General features: G+C 43.2%; 1 protein-coding gene across 2 annotated transcripts in view; it reads left to right on the plus strand.

Annotated features, from left to right (window-relative positions):
* The first annotated feature begins 8,948 nt into the window (after nucleotides 1–8,948).
* The window catches only part of LOC137368970 (storkhead-box protein 2-like), a 385,342-nt gene continuing 377,110 nt past the window's right edge, over nucleotides 8,949–17,180 (plus strand). For both annotated transcript variants that reach the window (XM_068029376.1, XM_068029378.1), the window contains exon 1: nucleotides 8,949–9,681. In XM_068029376.1, the coding sequence (XP_067885477.1) occupies nucleotides 9,348–9,681 (334 nt within the window). In that variant the 5' untranslated portion in view covers nucleotides 8,949–9,347. The remainder of the gene's footprint in view (nucleotides 9,682–17,180) is intronic.

The raw sequence follows: 17,180 nt of genomic DNA on the forward strand, positions 1-17,180 counted from the left end.
CATTTTGCTGTAACATTGTCATGGTTTTTTGGATTCTATTTTAGAAATAAGATTATGTTTTATATTTCTTAGTAATATTTGATATTGTATTATACTTAGCCACTTAAAGTGTATTGCATGCTCAATTTTTTAATAAATATATAAAAGTTAATAAATCGTCTCATGTAGCATTCTGTATACAACTACAAGGACCCCCTCTCTGTGTCTCCTTAAGTGATTTATCAATAGGGTGTTGCTGCAAAATTTCTGTTGGTGGTTAAATCAAAGACAAAAAGTCAAGCTTAGCACCAGTGTTACTGGAATTTAGAATACAGTATTCATTGTGATACTCAAAAAGGGACCGAAAAATTACTTAAAGCAGAAGAATATAAAAGGGCTTGGGGAAAAAAGAAACAAACAGGTGTAAAACCAGTCTTGAGAAAATATAAAGAGGCATGGGAAGGAAAAAGTGCAGAAGACCAGTCCAGGAAAGAGCACAAATTCAGTGCAGACAGGAAGGGCTGAGTGGCTTCCTGCTGAATTAAAATTTCTGTACTTCTAAATATCAATGAAACCAGGAAGACCAGTGTGTATTCTTCCATCAGGCATTTAGGTAAGTTCTTGAGCTGCTCCTAGTTGGCACCAAGAAAATGGTTCTATGCACCTCTTCCTCCACTAACATCAGAAGGAATCCACACTAGCTCCACTAACATTGAATACATTCTTTACTGTGTTGTTAGTACCTTATTCTTACACATCAATAACCTAACTCTGAACAAAGTGCAAATAGTAAATCAAATTTATTCACCTGCGTCATACTATCTTAGGAAATAGGAGCGGGAGTAGGCCATTTGGCCCCTCGAGCCTGCTTCACCATTCAACTAGATCATGGCTGATCTTCTACCTCAATGCCATTTTCCTGCACTTTCCCCATATCCCTTGATATCTTTAATATCTAGAAAGTGAAGTTACTGTTGTTTACCATGCTGCTGCTCCTTTGTTCTAGTATATTGCGTGTGCTTCTCGCTCTTAATCTGTAACTTCTACATGGTCGTTTAATGGTACAGAACTTGAGTATTGCTGAAAATAGAGATGTGTTGTCGAAGCTTTTCGTCTTGCACTCATCAGGACAATCTGCAAGAATATCCAATGTAAGGGAAAACAACAACTTATACTGCATCAGAAGAGAGTGCTGATCGGTTGGCAAGTGAACTCTGATTGGTAGAGGCATTGCAATGGAGAATACACCAGTTTACAGTGACTTACAGTTAACTGCCAAGCTTTGTTTGAAATTTAAACCAGGCAGTGTGACTCTGATTGGTCAAGGCATTGCCCTGAGGAATGAAGCAGTGAATGGCTGTCACTTATTTTGTTCAGCTGAAACAGGTGCAATGTTTGTATATATTCTTTATATCTGCAAAGAACAGGGCCCTGTGTATTAATATATGTAGCTTCAAGTACGCGCAAATGCGCCACACTGCGAGCCTTACTGACAATCTTAAATTGGTTGTCAGCGCAATTCTTAGCACACTGTGGATTATTTAGCAAATATTGTCCAATCTCAGAATCACATCTAATGTTAAACACTGTGTTTCGAGTTTTGCAAGCATGGGCTGGTTGGGTATGACACGTACCTTGCCGATGCGAACCATGGCTAGCCTTTGCCTTTGCCGCTCATGCTGTACAGGCAGCTTCTGCTCCTGGTGACGCTCGGCTCCACTAATTGGGCGCTGAACATGTCTCCAGCCCAATTAGGGCATTTACATTTAAAGATAGCGTCGCGTGAGTTATGCTGTTGCAGCGCGGGATCAGGTCGTGGAAATTATCCGGGCTTCGAATTCCTGCTCCCAATTTGAAAATCAAGTTCAGCAGTTCTGATGAAAGATCATCGACCTTAAAATGTAATGTTGCTGTCAAGATGCTGCCTGACTTGCTGAGTGTTTTCCTTTATTCATTCCTGGGATGTGGGCGTCGCTGGTTAGGCCAGCATTTTCTGCCCATCCCAAATTGCCCTTGAAAAGGTGGTGGTGAGCTGCCTTCTTGAACCGCTGCAGTCCGTGTGGGGTACTTACACCTACAGTTCTATTAGGAAGGGAGTTCCAGGATTTTGACCCAGCAACAGTGAAGGAACGGCGATATAGTTCCAAGTCAGAATGGTGTGTGACTTGGAGGGAACTTGCATGTGGTGGTGTTCCCATGCATCTGCTGCCCTTGTTCTTCTAGATGGTAGAAGTCGCAGATTTAGAAGGTGCTGTTGAAGAAGCCTTGGTGCGTTGCTGCAGTGCATCTTGTAGATGATACACACTGCTGCCACTTTGTGTCGGTGGTGGACGGAGTGAATGTTGAAGATGGTGGATGGGGTGCTGATCAAGTCAGTTGCATTGTCCTGGATGGTGCGAGCTTCTTGAGTGTTGTTGGGACGGCACTCATCCAGGCAAGTGAAGCGTATTCCATCACACTCCTGACTTGTGCCTTGTCGATGATGGATGGGATTTGGGGAGTCAGGAGGTGAGTTATTCGCTGCAGAATTCCCAGCCTCTGAGTGTTTTCCAGTGTTCTTTGTTTTTTTATTTGAGATTCAGGTGGTACTATCCTGTACCTCCTTGTGCTGGTTCCTGAGATGGTTCTGCAACTGTTATAGATAGCCATATATACAGCTGATGGCTGGTCCTTCCATTTTCTGACACAACCCCATCTACTGGGTCCCAGCCTAGTTTCTTACTGCTCTGACCAGCTCCCCTGGCAGTCATCACCATATATTTTGGGCCCTTTATCTTTGATCAGCTGGTTTGATTTGTTGCATACATTTTGTCATAAGTGACATTTTTGTCTATAAGCCCACTGCATATTACTGGATCCCAGCGCATGTAACATTTGAATGAGTTAGCGACGTGATTGTCATCGTTTAAGAAAATATTTTATATTGTTTTTTTCACAGCACAGTCGGAAGTGGAATTTGATTGGAATATTTACTAATACTAGTTTGTGGGAAGATGTTATGCAATCTGAGGTTAAACAGTTGACAGTTTTAGTCAAGTTTTTTTATAATTGCTTTTTTGTTGTTTTTAAATTCAAAGTTTCTAATAATTGTTGATTCTGTTTCTATGAGCTGTGCATTCTTATGCTCCATTCATAAATATTAGTACAACAGGCATGAATTAACAATGTAAATCTGAGAATAAATAATAAAAAAATACAGAACTGCTATTTTCTCCAGTGCTTTTGTTGCTGTGTCTGTCTACTCAGTGTGCTCAGAATAAAAATTGAAATTGATCCAAAAACTCTTTAACAATGTTAAATTGTTCTCCACCTAAAACAGAAGCACATGAATCAGATGCACAGATTGACATACCATATGCACTACTTATGGAAGTCAGAAATAGTTCTGTCCTCAGATAAAATAAAATCAGCTCTTATCTGCAATCAACTTGGTGATTTGAGTGTCAACCTGCACACAGAAAAGCAGGAACAGAGTTCTGGTAATTAAAGCTTTTAGCCTGCCTGCGGCATGATATATGATTACAATGTCAATAAATGGTGCTCATACAGAAGTCCTTCCACATTGCTTGTTTTAAAATAATTACTTTATTTAGACAAAGAAAACATCTTTTCACAAAATAATGATTAAATATTTGGCTTTGAGATGTTTCAATGTTATATGCTGCAAATGTAACTATAAACTAATTTTAAGATCATACATTTGCACACACTTTCTGCATAACCTCCTTATCTGTTGTCGTATTTTTGTCACATATTTTGAGCCAATGTTTTGTCATTATAACTTCCTATTTTTACATTGTCGAGAGTTTCTTTTGTAAACTCATCGCTGTGACTGTGTAATGTAGCCATCAAGGTCCCACAAATGGTTCAAAATTGTGTTTGAAACAATTTTTCATTTTCAATTTTGGTAAGGTTATTTTGGTACTTTTGACAAGTCCAATAATATTTGTAAATGAATGCCATGACAGCAAAAACACCAGTACACATGTGCAGGGTCAAGGGTGTCACTGAGCAGCTACAGAGCACTCTGAGGGGGGAGGGTGAACAGCCAGAGGTCGTGGCAATTATCGGTACTAACGACATTGGTAGATGGTGGGATGAAGTCCTGCAAGCAGATTTTAGGGAGCGAGGAAAGAGACTAGCAAGCAGGTCCTCAGATATAGTATTCTCTGGTTAACTCCCGGTGCCACACGCTCGTGAGTATAGAAATAGGAGGATAGAGCAGATGAATCCATGGCTGGAGAGATGGTGCGGGAGGGAGGGCTGTAGATTCTTGGGACATTGGGACTGGTTCTGGGGGAGGAGATACCTATAAAGGTTGGCCAGGTTGCACCTAAACAGAGCTGGGACCAATGTCCTCATGGGGCGGTTTGCTCATACTGTTGGGGAGGATTTAAACTAGCTTGGCGGGGATAGGAACCAAGATGTAGTATTTGGAAGGATAAGCAAAGTGCACAAAGGATTAGGAAAGACAGATAGTACTAAATAGTAGGGTATTAGGTGGGGTTAGAGTAAGAGGGAATGTAATAAGTTTTAAACGAGGTTTATAGTGCATGTATGCAAATGCACAAAGCGTGGTAAATAATGTTGGTGAGCTACAAACAAAAGTAACCACATGGGAATATGATGTTCTGGCAATGATGGAAAAAGAGCAGGACTAGATACTAAGTATTCCCGGATACAAGGTTCAAGAAAGATAGGGAAAGAAAGAAAGGAGGAGGGGTGGCAGTATTAATTAAAGAAAATATTACAGTGCTGGAGAGAAAGGGTGTACTGGAGTAATCAAGGACGGAATCTATTTGGTTAGGGTTAAAAAACAATAGAGGTACCATTACACAACTGGATGTATTCTATAGGCCACCAACTAGTGGGAAAGATATAGAGGAGCAAATTTTCAGGGAAATTAAAGAGAGGTGCAAAAACTATAGAGCATTATAATGGGGGACTTCAATTATCCTGATATAAACTGAGATAGTGATAGTGTAAAGGGCAGAGAGGGGGAACAGTTTCTGAAGTGTGTTCAGGAAAATTTTTGACATCAGTATGTTTCTGGCCCAAAGAGGATGGAAGCATTGCTGGTTCTAGTTCCGGGAAATGAAGTGGGCCAAGTAGATCAAGTGTCAGTCAGGGACCTTTTAGGGAACAGTGATCATAGTGTCATAAGGTTTAAGTTAGCCATGGAAAAGGACAAAGAGCAATCTAAAGTAAAAATACTAAATTAGAGAAGGGCCGATTTCAGTAGGGTGAGAACGGATCTGTCCCTAGTAAATTGGAATCAAAGACTGGCAGGTAAAACTGTAACAGAACAAAAAGGAGATTGTTCGGTTACTGTTGATGTACATTCCCATGAGGTAGGAAAACCAAAGTCAGAGCTCCCTGGATGACAGGAGAGATAGAGAGTAAGATGAAGCAGAAAAACGTGGTGCATGACAGATGTCAGGTTTATAATCCAAGTGAACACCATACTGAATATAGAAAGTTCAGAGGGGAAGTGAAAAAGGAAATAAGAGAGGCAAAGAGGCTTTTTCCCAGGGTGGAAGAGTCAGTTACTAGGGGTATAGGTTTAAGGTGCGAGGGGCAAAGTTTAGAGGGGATGTGCGAGGCAAGTTTTTTACACAGAGGGTGGTGAGTGCCTGGAACTTGCTGCCAGGGGAGGTGGTGGAAGCAGGTACCATAGAGACGTTTAAGAGGCATCTTGACAAATACATGAATAGGATGGGAATAGAGGGATACGGATCCCGGAAGTGCAGAAGGTTTTAGTTTAGGCAGGCATCATGATCGGCGCAGGCTTGGAGGGCCGAATGGCCTGTTCCTGTGCTGTACTGTTCTTTGTTCAAAGAGAGAGTATGAGAAGAGACTGGCAACTAACATAAAAGGGAATTCAAAAGTCTTCTGTAAGCATATAAATAGGAAAAGAATAGTAAGAGGAAGGATGGGGCTGATTAGGGACCAAAAAGGGGATCTACGCATGGAGGCAGAGGGCATGACTGAGGTAGTAAATGAGTACTTTGATGCTGCCAAAGTCATAGGCCGGAATTTTGTCAGAAGGCGCAAGGTCCCGACATTGGAACCAGAAATGAGAGCCATTGCCGCATGGGCGGGGGCAGGCTAAAATTTTGAATTCTGTTGGAGCCAGCCAATGAACTGCCAGGAGGCAGGGCAGCTGTCCAGAAGGCATGCTGCTGGAAGTGCTGACATCATATTAAAAGGGCAGCCAGTAGTTAATAAAATGACATCCCCGCAGAGAGCGGAGGGAGCCCTGAAGAGCGAGGCACATACTGAAATGGCAAAAGGATGATCCAGGGTGTCCCCACAGTTTATTGATGCCTCGCTCCAGGCTGCTCGGGCAAGGAGGGAAGCCTTGTTCCCCCGGGAAGAGAGGAGGAAATCACAGAATCACAGAATTGTTACAGCGCAGAAGGAGGCCATTAGGCCCATCATGTCCACATCGGCTCTCCAAAGGAGCAATTCACTTAGTGCCCTTCTTCCCGTAACCCTGCACATGCTTCCTTTTCATATAACAGTCTAATTCCGTGTTGAATGCTTCAATTGAACCTGCCTCCACCATGTTCTCAGGCAGGGCACTCGCTGCATGAAAAAGTTTTTCCTCGTGTCGCTTTTGCTTTTCTTACCCATTACTTTAAATCTGTGCATTCTCAATCCTTTCATGAGTGGGAACAGTTTCTCTCTATCTACTCTGTCCAGACCCCTCATGATTTTGAATACCTCTATCAAATCACCTCTCAGCCTTCTCTTCTCCAAGGAAAACAGTCCTAACTTCACTAATCTATCTTCAAATCAACAAATGAAGCAAGCCTGGATGGAGATAGCAGAGGAGGTCAGCAGTCATGAGGTCATCCATCGCATTTGGCTACAGTGCTGTAAGAGGGTCAATGACCTTATGCGCCTGGCAAGATGAGTGCAGTGCACATTGTTAACCTTGCAGCATATATGTGACTAAGGGTGAATGTGAAATTAGTAGAAAAGGCATGCTCACTCAGTCACTGGCAATGGCAAGGCAGCAGCACTGGCTGTCAGAGGCATGTCATCCTCTCTGTGGATGGCCCCAGTCAGTCAAAGCTGACTCCTGCACTGTTGCTACTAAGTGGCTGCATGCAGGAGGCATCTTTGTAAGCGCCATGACGGACAGTCAAGCTGCCACCAGTATAGATGTTGTGCATGTCTTTGACGGGCCACTGACAATGGGCGTTTATGTACTTGCAGAAGAAGAGAGAACATAATGCGAAGGAGAGGATGAAGATAGGTGGTAGTGTAGCCTTTCATCACTATCCTGACACTGATGGAGGAAGATGCTCAAGAGCTGGGAGGCCTGAAGGCGGGCTGGTCCATAGCTGATGGTGAGACGAGAGTGGAGCCCTGAGAGAGTGAGTGGCCTAATGGATGGGTACAAGAGACCTTCTGGTGAACACGAAGCATAGTGTTCATGTGTCCACCACTGGTCACATGGAGATCCAGACTATGAGTATTCTGAAGGATGTGATGGAATACGCATTACTCTCTAATAACTCTTCTCTCTCACAGAGGTCAACAAGAGCAGGCAGCTGCAGGGATTGGGGGACAGCCGTTCACCTCTGAGGAGAAGGAGGGGCCATAGAGAGTGCACCATCACATCATTCCCCTGCACCTTCCACCAGCGCAGATACTCTCACATCGGTGAGTAGTCACGCGCGAGTAGCTTTGGTATCACAACCTGGTGAGCACAGCACATACGCGCCCAAGCAGCTGATGGAGGCTGTGACAGCTGCTAACACTCAAAGGACTGTGTGGGAGGGTGGGGGGCGCGCAAGCCGATGCTTTGCTTTAGGTTGAGGATATGCCTCTGGTGTCGTCAACAGGGCGGCAGATTCTGGACCTGCAACGTGAGGTGCATATGCATCTGCTGGTGTTTTCAGAGGGAATGCACATCCATGTATGAACAATGGAGGAGTCTATCCAGGCCATGAGTGCAGCTCTGTCTCTGGCATGTGCATGCATGATATCCTCCATTGAGAGATTGGAAACCCTCACGGACTTAGACTTGGGTGTACAGGGTACAATTTCAAAATTTGCAGAGGCCACAGAACTAGGAAGTATTGTGAACTGTGAGAAGGGTAGTGATAAACATCAAGAGGACGTATATCGGCTGGTGGAATAGATTGACACATGGCAGATGAAATTTAATACAGTGAAGTATGAATTGTTACATTTTGGTAGGAAGAATGAGGAAAGGCAACATAAAATTAAGTGTACAATTCTTAAGTAGGGAGGGGGAATAGGAACCGAGAGACCCCGGGGGGAAATGTTCCCAAATCGTTGTAAGTGGCAGAACAGGTTGAGAAAGTGGGTAACAAGGCATATGGGATCCTGGGTTTTATAAATAGAGGCACAGAGTACAAAAGCAACCTTCACAAAAGTCTGGTTTGGCCTCAACAGGAGTACTGTGTCGAATTCTGGGCACTGCACTTTATAATGAAGTGAAGATGCAGAAAAGATTTACAAGAATGGTTCCAGGGATGAGGGATTTCAGTTACATGGATACATTGGAGAAGCTGGGGTTGTTCTCCTTAGAGAAAGTTGAGAGGAGATTTGACAGAGGTGTTAAAATCATCAGGCATCTAGATAGAGAGAAACTGTTCTCGTTTGCGGAAGGGTCGAGAACCAGAAGACATTGATTTAAGGTGGTTGACGAAAGAACCAGGCAAACGGAGGAAAAACTTTTTTAGGCAGTGAATGGTTGGGATCTGGAATACACTGCCTGAGAGTGTGGTGGAGGCAGGTTCAATCGGGGCTTTCAAAAGGGAATGGGATAAGCACCTACAGGGTTAAGGAGGGGAAAAGGGCGGGGTAGTGGGACTAGTCTTCAGTCCAGGGCAAACAATCAGCATTCGCATTGAAGCAACATTCACTCAGAGGCGATGTTCGGCACCAAGGTAGCAAACTGCAAACGCGCGCCTGTCAACCCAAACCCCCGGGGGCGTGCGCACGTGTGAACCTGGAGCGCGCTCAGCACGGGGGCAGCTCCGGCGGCGCGCAGCTGCAGGTTGTGCGGCTGTCAGCGGGAGGCAGAGTCGCACCCTCACAGCGCGGCAGCAGCGAGGCTGGGAGTGGGAGCGGGACAAAGGAGCGGGACGGTGCTAGCACTTCCTAGAGGAGAGTGCGGGTGTGGCAGCTCCCCTCCAGGGAGGCTCTTCCTCACACAGAGTTATTCCGAGCTGCAGTCCCTAACCATCCGTGCAGAGAAATGCAGAGCATTGATACCTGCGGGAATTCATTGCAGAGGGTTGCGGCATTTGGCAAATAGTTTTGTCAGTGTTGGATCTTAATTGCACAGTTATCGATCCGGAGTCTCTCTCACTCACTCTCTGACAATGCCACAGGGAATGGAGAAGTTTTTGCAGATAGCCCCCCACTCGCTGGCTGTCGTGCTGTCCCGGAACGGCTCGGCCAGGGCTGTGGTGGGCACTGAGAACATCCAGCACCACCACACCGGCTACGAGATCTTCGCCGACTTTAAAGCCGAGAACATGCAGCATTTCTGGAATAAGCGAGTGACAGACGCCATCTCAGAGGCTTTCTTCCTGGGCTGGATCGATGAGCACGTCCTGCTGATCCAGGGCAAGGAGTCGCATTTGGAAGTACTGAGGGAAGCTTGGATGAGGAGATCGCTTAAACCTCCCAGGGGATTCAGCATAAAGTATCTGGGTGAGTGTGAGTCCCCTCAGTGCAGTGTCACATTCAGCTTCCTTAGAGGTATTTTTGGGATAGAGCCCCTCTCCAATACAGTGACCTATTTTAGCAAAAGCAAAATGCTGCAAATATTGGAAATCAGATATAAAATCTCAATGCAAATATTGAATTTACTGTTATATCCTGACCTGGGATTTGAACCCACAATCTCTGCGGGTTACTATCCCAATACTACAGTACCTTTCAGATCTATTATACCTAGTTTAGCATTGCTGGAACTGATGAACTTTTTAATGCCATAAAATTTAGGCTATTTTCAAAATGAGAAAAAAAACTTGCACAGACTCACGAAATATATTACATTTTAAAATAGTTCTGTATTTGCTAGACGCCTCTGACAAACGCGTAAAAATGGCACGGTTTTAAAATGTCATGACAAATGATGCAAATGAACATTGCAAATACTTGGGCGATAATGATATGCACCCCCACCGTCCGACTCTCCGGCTTGGTGAATACAAAACATGTAATTCCGGTTTCTTCTTTTGAACCCTGACATCAAATTTCACAGCCCGCAGTATCTTAGTCTACTATTTACACTAACTGTATTTAAACATTTGCAACTAGACTCACTGCATACGCGCAGTATTCCTCTGGTAGAATAGAACTATTGCAAATTCATTCTAGCATTTCAGAACAGTCCCCGAACCAAAACATTAGTGTTTGCAAAGCCTGTTTACCCAGTGGAGATGATCTAACAAATATTTAACTAAGTGCTAGGTGAAATGCGGCCATGCAATCGGATTGCTGAATAACCACTTTTTAGACATATAATTATGCGATCAAAGCGCCCAGATACAATCATAGATTATTTGGTAAGATTGGCGTTCTTAGATACATAAACTTTTACATAATTTTATCAGGTGTTGATTATCTGCAAAGTTTTAATAAACCCAGTTATAATTCCTTTTCTGATTTTAGTATTACAGACTTAACTAAAGCAATGATTGCTATATTAAAATCTGCATGTATCTGATGGATTTCAATATGCAACTAACTTATATTAGTAATGCCACGCTGAGTAGCTAGGTGGCTAAATGGAAGGTGCTTTGTAATTTCATAAGTTTCTAAAAGCAACTCAAATGATGCACATAGCCCAGCATGGTAACACAAATTACAAGCTCTAGTTATTGTGCCACATGCCTGTGGAGATCATGTCATGCTCTGTTAGAAAATTAATACCTGTCAGCTATAATAAAAATACTACAAGAAAGGTTCAGTAATTGTACATGCAGGTTATTCTGTCAAGCATGAAATTTAAATAAAATTATACGTTTTATTTTGTAGTCTCGAAGTTTGGAATGGTCATAGTTTGCAGTGGACCTGAGAACTTCTGTGTGAAAGTGTTGTTTTTTTTTAAAAAGGCATACAATATAGTTGGAAGCCCAGAGTGAAAGGTGTAGCTATGGTCTGTGCTTGCTTTGAGCACTGATTATTGTGTTGACTGCAGTCGCCAATTTGGAGCTATTTACAGAAAAAGAAGTGGTGTGAGAATCACGATTGCAACAATATAGGGTTGAGGCCATTGATTGACAAAGGATTCCTTGAAGAGCACATGTTGAGTCTTTTTTAAGCCATAATAAACGTGACTAATGTAATTTCATAGTACATCTTTAGAAGGTTATGTAATTAATAAACTTTCCAACTGGGGTCACTGGAGCCACAGGGGATGTACAAGGATTTCCAGGCAGTTCCCAAGATTGTCAGTTTTCTGTCTGTCAGTAAATTTCAATATTTATCTGTATTAGTTTGCTTAATAGCAATTCTGTATTTATGAATTAAAGTATTCTGCTATAATAACATTGTTCTCCTTTCAGCAGCTAATACTAATTTCAGATGTTGGAGCTATGAGTATTTTCAGGGCCCCCGTATAGAAAAGTTTGAAAAACATTTAGTTATTTAATCAGATATTTGTCAATAGTTATTATTAAATAAAGACCTACACTAAAGCATATATTTTAATTCATTGTTAGGGCGTACCACTCAACTGTACTGAAAGAGTGGAATTTGGACAGGCACTTGGGACGAAAGCATCTTTGGTTACAGAAGCAGAAAGTCAGTTGGCTTTGGCAAGGGGGAGACTTGTCTGCCATTGCTGCTTTTCTCAGTGGCTCTGTTTAATGTTTGGATACCCTTATTAAAATAAGACAATTGAGAGATATACTTTAGGAGGCAGTATGCATTAATCGTTTCCCAATCCATGAAGAATGCTGATAAATAACTTTTGCAAATAGCCAACAATCATTTTGATCCTATTCCCACAAAACTGCTGAACACCCAACTTCCTCTCCTGGTCCCCATGTTAGCTGATATTGCGAATGGTAACATCTCTTCAGTTGCTGTCCCTCTCTCCTTTAAATCTACCATCATCACCCCTCTCCTCAAAAAAAAACCCTTAACCCCATCCTCCTTGCAAACTACCACTCCATCTCCAACCTCCCTTCCTCTCCAAAGTCCTTGGATATGTTGTCGACTCCCAAATCCGTTCCCATTTTACCCAAAACTCCATGTTTGAATCCCTCCAATCAGGTTTTCCACCCCCTACCAAACTACTGAAACAGCTCTTAGCAAAGTCACAAATGATATCCTATGTGACTGTGACAAAGGGAAACAATCCCTCCCTATCCTTCTCAACCTGTCTGTAGTCTTTGACATGGTTGACCACACCTCTTCCAACCCCTCTCCACTGCCGTCCAGCTGTGTGGGACTGCTCTTACCTGGTTCCATTCTTGCCTATCTAATCGTAGCCAGAGTATCACTTGCAATGTCTTCTCTTTCTGCTCCCACATCATTACCTCTGGTGTCCCCAAGCATCTTTGGCCCACTCCTATTTCTCATCTACTTGGGGCCCCTTGACGACATTATCTGAAAGCACAGTGTTAGTTTTCACATATACACTGACAACATCCAGCTTTACCTCACCACCACCTCTCTTGATTGCTCCCCCATTACTAAATTATCAGACTGCTTATCCAACATCCAGTACTGGATAAGCTGAAATTTTCTCTAATTAAATATTGAAAAGACAAGCCATTGTTTTAGTTCCCCATTCCAAACTCCATTCCCTAGCTACCGACTCCAGCCCTCCCCCAGCAACATCTTGAGACTTCACAAGTCAGTTTGCAACCTTGGTATCATATTTGATGGATGAGCTTCCAGCCACATATTTGAGACATCACTCAGACCACTTATTTCTACCTCCATAGCATCCCCTGACTTTGCCCCAGCTGCTGAGACCCTCATTCATGCCTTTGTTAGCACTAGTCCTGACTATTTTAACGCACTCCTGGCTGGTCTCCCATGTTCTACCCTTCGTAAACTTGAGGTCCTGCAAAACACTGCGACTTAACTCACATCAAGTTCCTCTATCACCCCTGTGCTTGCTGGCCTAAATCAGCACTCAGTGAACCAATAGCTTGATTTTAACATTTTCAGGCTTGATTTCAAATCCCTCCATGGCATCTTCCCTCCCCATCTCTGTAATCTTCTCCATCCCACAACCCTCTGAGATATCTGCGCTCATCTAATCCTGGCCTCTTGTGCATCTCCGATTTTAGTTGCTCCACCATTGGTGGCTGTACCTTCAGTTGCTTAGGCCCCAAGCTCTGGAATACCCTCCCTACACCTCTCTGCCTCTTCATCTCGCTTTTCTTCTTTGAGACACTCCTTAAAACCTACCTCTTTGACCAAGCTTTTGGTCGTCTAACCTTATCTCCTTATGTGTCATATTTTGTTTTTATAATGCTCCTGTGAAGCATCTTGGGACACTTTATTACGTTAAAAGCAGTATATAAATATAAGTTGTTGTTGTTGCAAAGATTGCATTCATTAGCTTTTATTTAAGAACTGAATCAGCCAAAGGTGGGAGCTGATTTCCCTATGCGTGTATCGAGCTCTGCATCAAGGGACAGATTGTCTGTCACCCTGGACCCAACGTAGAAGAATTTGCTGAGGGGGGACCTGATTGAGATATACAAAATTATGAGGGGCATAGATAGGGTAGATAGGAAGAAACTTTTTCCCTTGTCAATAACCAGGGGGCATAGATTTAAGGTAAGGGGCAGGAGGTTTAGAGGGGATTTGAGGAACACATTTTTCACTCAGCGGGTGGTTGGAATCTGGAACACACTGCCTGAAGGGGTGGTAGAAGCAGGAACCCACACAGCATTTCAGAAGTATTTAGATGAGCACTTGAAATGCCATAGCATACACGGCTACGGGCCAAGTGTTGGAAAATGGGATTAGAATAGATAGGCTTGATGGCCAGCACAGACACGGTGGGTTAAAGGGCCTGTTTCTGTGCCGTATAACTATGATTCTATGACTTCCAGTGGGGTGTTATTTAGTCAATAACCCTGCCTCCACCACCTTCTGAGCAGAAAGTTCCAAAGTCGCACAACCTCTGAGACGGATAAATTCTCCTCATCTCTGTTCTAAAATGGTGACCCCTAATTTTAAAACAGTGCCCCCTAGTTCTGGACTTCCCCACTAGAGGAACTGTCCTTTCCACATCCACCTTGTCAAGACCATTCAGGCTCTTGTATACTTCAATCAAGTTTCCCCTCACTCTTCTAAACTCCAGTGAAAACAAGCTCTGTCTGTCCAACCTTTCCTCTTAAGACAACCGCTCTTTCCAGCTATCAATCTAGTAAACTTCCTCTGAACTGCCTCCAACGCATTTACATCCTTCCTTAAATAAGGAGACCAAAACTGCACACAGTATTCGAAATGTGGTCTCATCAATGCCCGATATAACTGAAGTATAACATCCTTACTTTTATTTTCTGTTCCTCTCGTAATAAAGGATAGCATTCCATTAGTCTTCTTTATTACTTGCCTGGTGTGCAAGTAGACTGCTTCCATATTTGCAGGGAAGGCAAAGGTCAGGAGCATGGAGAAGAAGATGCCAAACAGAGTGGGGGCTAGGACACAACCCTGTTTCACTCCATTTTTCACTCCAAAACTGTTAGAAGTGGAGCCATCAAATTGCAGAGTGCAGTGCATGTTGTTATAGAAGGAGTGAATGAGATTGAGGAGCTTCGGTGAACAGCCAGTCTTTCCCAAAATCTTGTAGAGCCCTGCTCTGCTGATGGTGTCAAATGCCTAAGTAAGGTAGAAGGGTATACGCTATTCCCGACACTTGTCTTGTAGATGGTGTGTGGAGAAGATCATCCGGCACGGAACTTGCACTGTGCTTCCGGGTACATTCAGTCTGTAAGTAAATGGAGTCTTTTAGGTATTACTATAGCAAAGGCCTTCCCAGTGATGCTAAGGGGTAAGATGCCCCTGCTGTTGTTGCAGTCTCCTCTGTTGGGATGACACCAAGTTGACTCTTAGGACAAAGCTAATGGTTTATAAGGCGTGTTCTCAGCACCTTGCTGTATGGCTGTGAAACATGGGCAACCTACAGCTACCAGGAAGAGAAGCTCAATAATTTCCATCTTCACTGTCTGCGGCGCATTATAGGTATATCCTGGCAGGACAAAATCACAATTGCAGCAGTCATCTCAAAGGCGGAGCTCCCAAGTATGTTAGCACTAATCAGACAGAGGCGGCTTCAATGGATCGGACAGGTCCGCAGGGTGGAAGATGGCTACATACCCACTGACCTTCTGTATGGTGAGGTAGCCAGGGCCAGATGACCAGTGGGGTGCCCAAAGTTCCGCTTCGAGGATGCTTGCAGGCATGACATGAAGGCCCTAAATGTCGACTAATGCATCTGGGAGTCACTGGCTGGCGAAAGAGGGAAATGGCGACACATCCTGTGGACCGGTGTGCGCTACCACAGCGACCGGTGGCTACAGCAGCTCGGCAACAGGCGCCAACACCGATAATAACAACTCTGTGTCACTTGACAGCTTGATGTGTGGCACTGTTGGCCTTCACAGCCATCAGCAAAGGTGCACCAAGGCACCCCACCTAAATGGATTGTTTGCTGCATGTCCATTATCTTTCGTAGGTGGAAGGATGCCACCCATTTACAACCTACTAGGTATCAGTGTTGTGTCTCAATATGGTATGTCGTTTACAAAAAGTTGAAAGGTTCAGTCAGTTGTGAAGATTATTGTACGTTCCATTTAATGCCTTCAAGAAAATGATTAAATGGAAGTTTCTCCACATAATATGTGATGGCTTTGTTAATCTTAAGTTTTTAAACCTGCATTACAGCATTCGGGTGAGAGAAATGTTACTTTTTCTTCAGTTGGGTCTGCCAGCTTTTATACTTTGCTCAAAATTACAAAAATTGGATTTAGATTATTTACTGAATGTGAGAATATTATGTAAGTACATCATTGCGATCTCCCTGTCTTTGGGAGATCTGATGTGTATATTTTTAATGTCTGTAGCAGCAATATTTGTCATAACGTGTCATTGGATAAATTTGTTTTAAAAAAAGGTTCATCATGAACTAATAATTAGAGATCCAATTTCTTGCAAGTCAGTGCAATTAATGATTTTAGCTTGGAAAGTTTTATCAAAAAATGTAAGCCAGTTGTTGAAAAATGATTTTTAAAAATTCTTTCATGGGATGTGGGCATTGCAGGCCAGGCCAGCATTTATTGCCCGCCAGGCCAGCATTTATTGCCCATCCCTAATTGCCCTTGAACTGAGTGGCTTGCTGTGGGTCTGGAGTCACATGTAATCTAGCCCAGGTAAGGACAGCAGATTTCCTTTCCTAAAGGACATTAATGAACCAGATGGGTTTTTACAACAATTGACAATGGTTTCAGGGCTATCATTAGACTAGCTTTAAACGTCCAGATTTTTTTTTATTAATTGAATTCAAATCCCATCTTCTGCTGTGGTGGGATTTGAACCCATGCCCCCAGAACAATATCTGGGTCTCTGGGTTACTAGTCCAGTGACAATACCAGTACACCACTGCCTCCCCTGATATGTCCGACACTGCATTTAACCATAGCCTATCAAAGTTATATCTAAATGTAGTTGACCCCATATTTTTGTGAAGAATTCGAAATTGTGTAGATGAAGACTTGAGTTTTTCCAAGTCTGATGTTAGGCTGCATGAATTACTATCAGGGTAGTTTTTATGGGTGGATAAGGCTTTAAAGCACCACTGTTTCTGCCAGCATCAACTTTCGTAACTGCCCTAAATATCTTTGTAATTATGGATCAGTCAATACATCATCAGTTAGAAAGTCTTTGAAGTGATTTTCAAAGTTCTAGTGGCTGAAAACTTGGAAAGGGACAGTTGGCAGAGATTCAGAAAAAGGGAGGCCTTGCTTAATTAACGTTTTTGGGGTTTTGAAGACATTGCTAGGATAGATTCAATGGGCTAAATGGCCTTCTTCTGTACCATCATGACTCTGTGAGTCTATGTTGGATGGAGGAATTTATTTATTACCTGTGTCTGAACCTTAGCAGATCATAGGGCTGGAATTTGTATTTGGCAGTGATGCAAAATGGGCAATAAAGAATCGGCACCCCATTTT

The sequence above is a fragment of the Heterodontus francisci genome, chromosome 4 (assembly GCF_036365525.1).
Source record: "Heterodontus francisci isolate sHetFra1 chromosome 4, sHetFra1.hap1, whole genome shotgun sequence".
Classification (NCBI taxonomy): Eukaryota; Metazoa; Chordata; class Chondrichthyes; order Heterodontiformes; family Heterodontidae; genus Heterodontus; species Heterodontus francisci.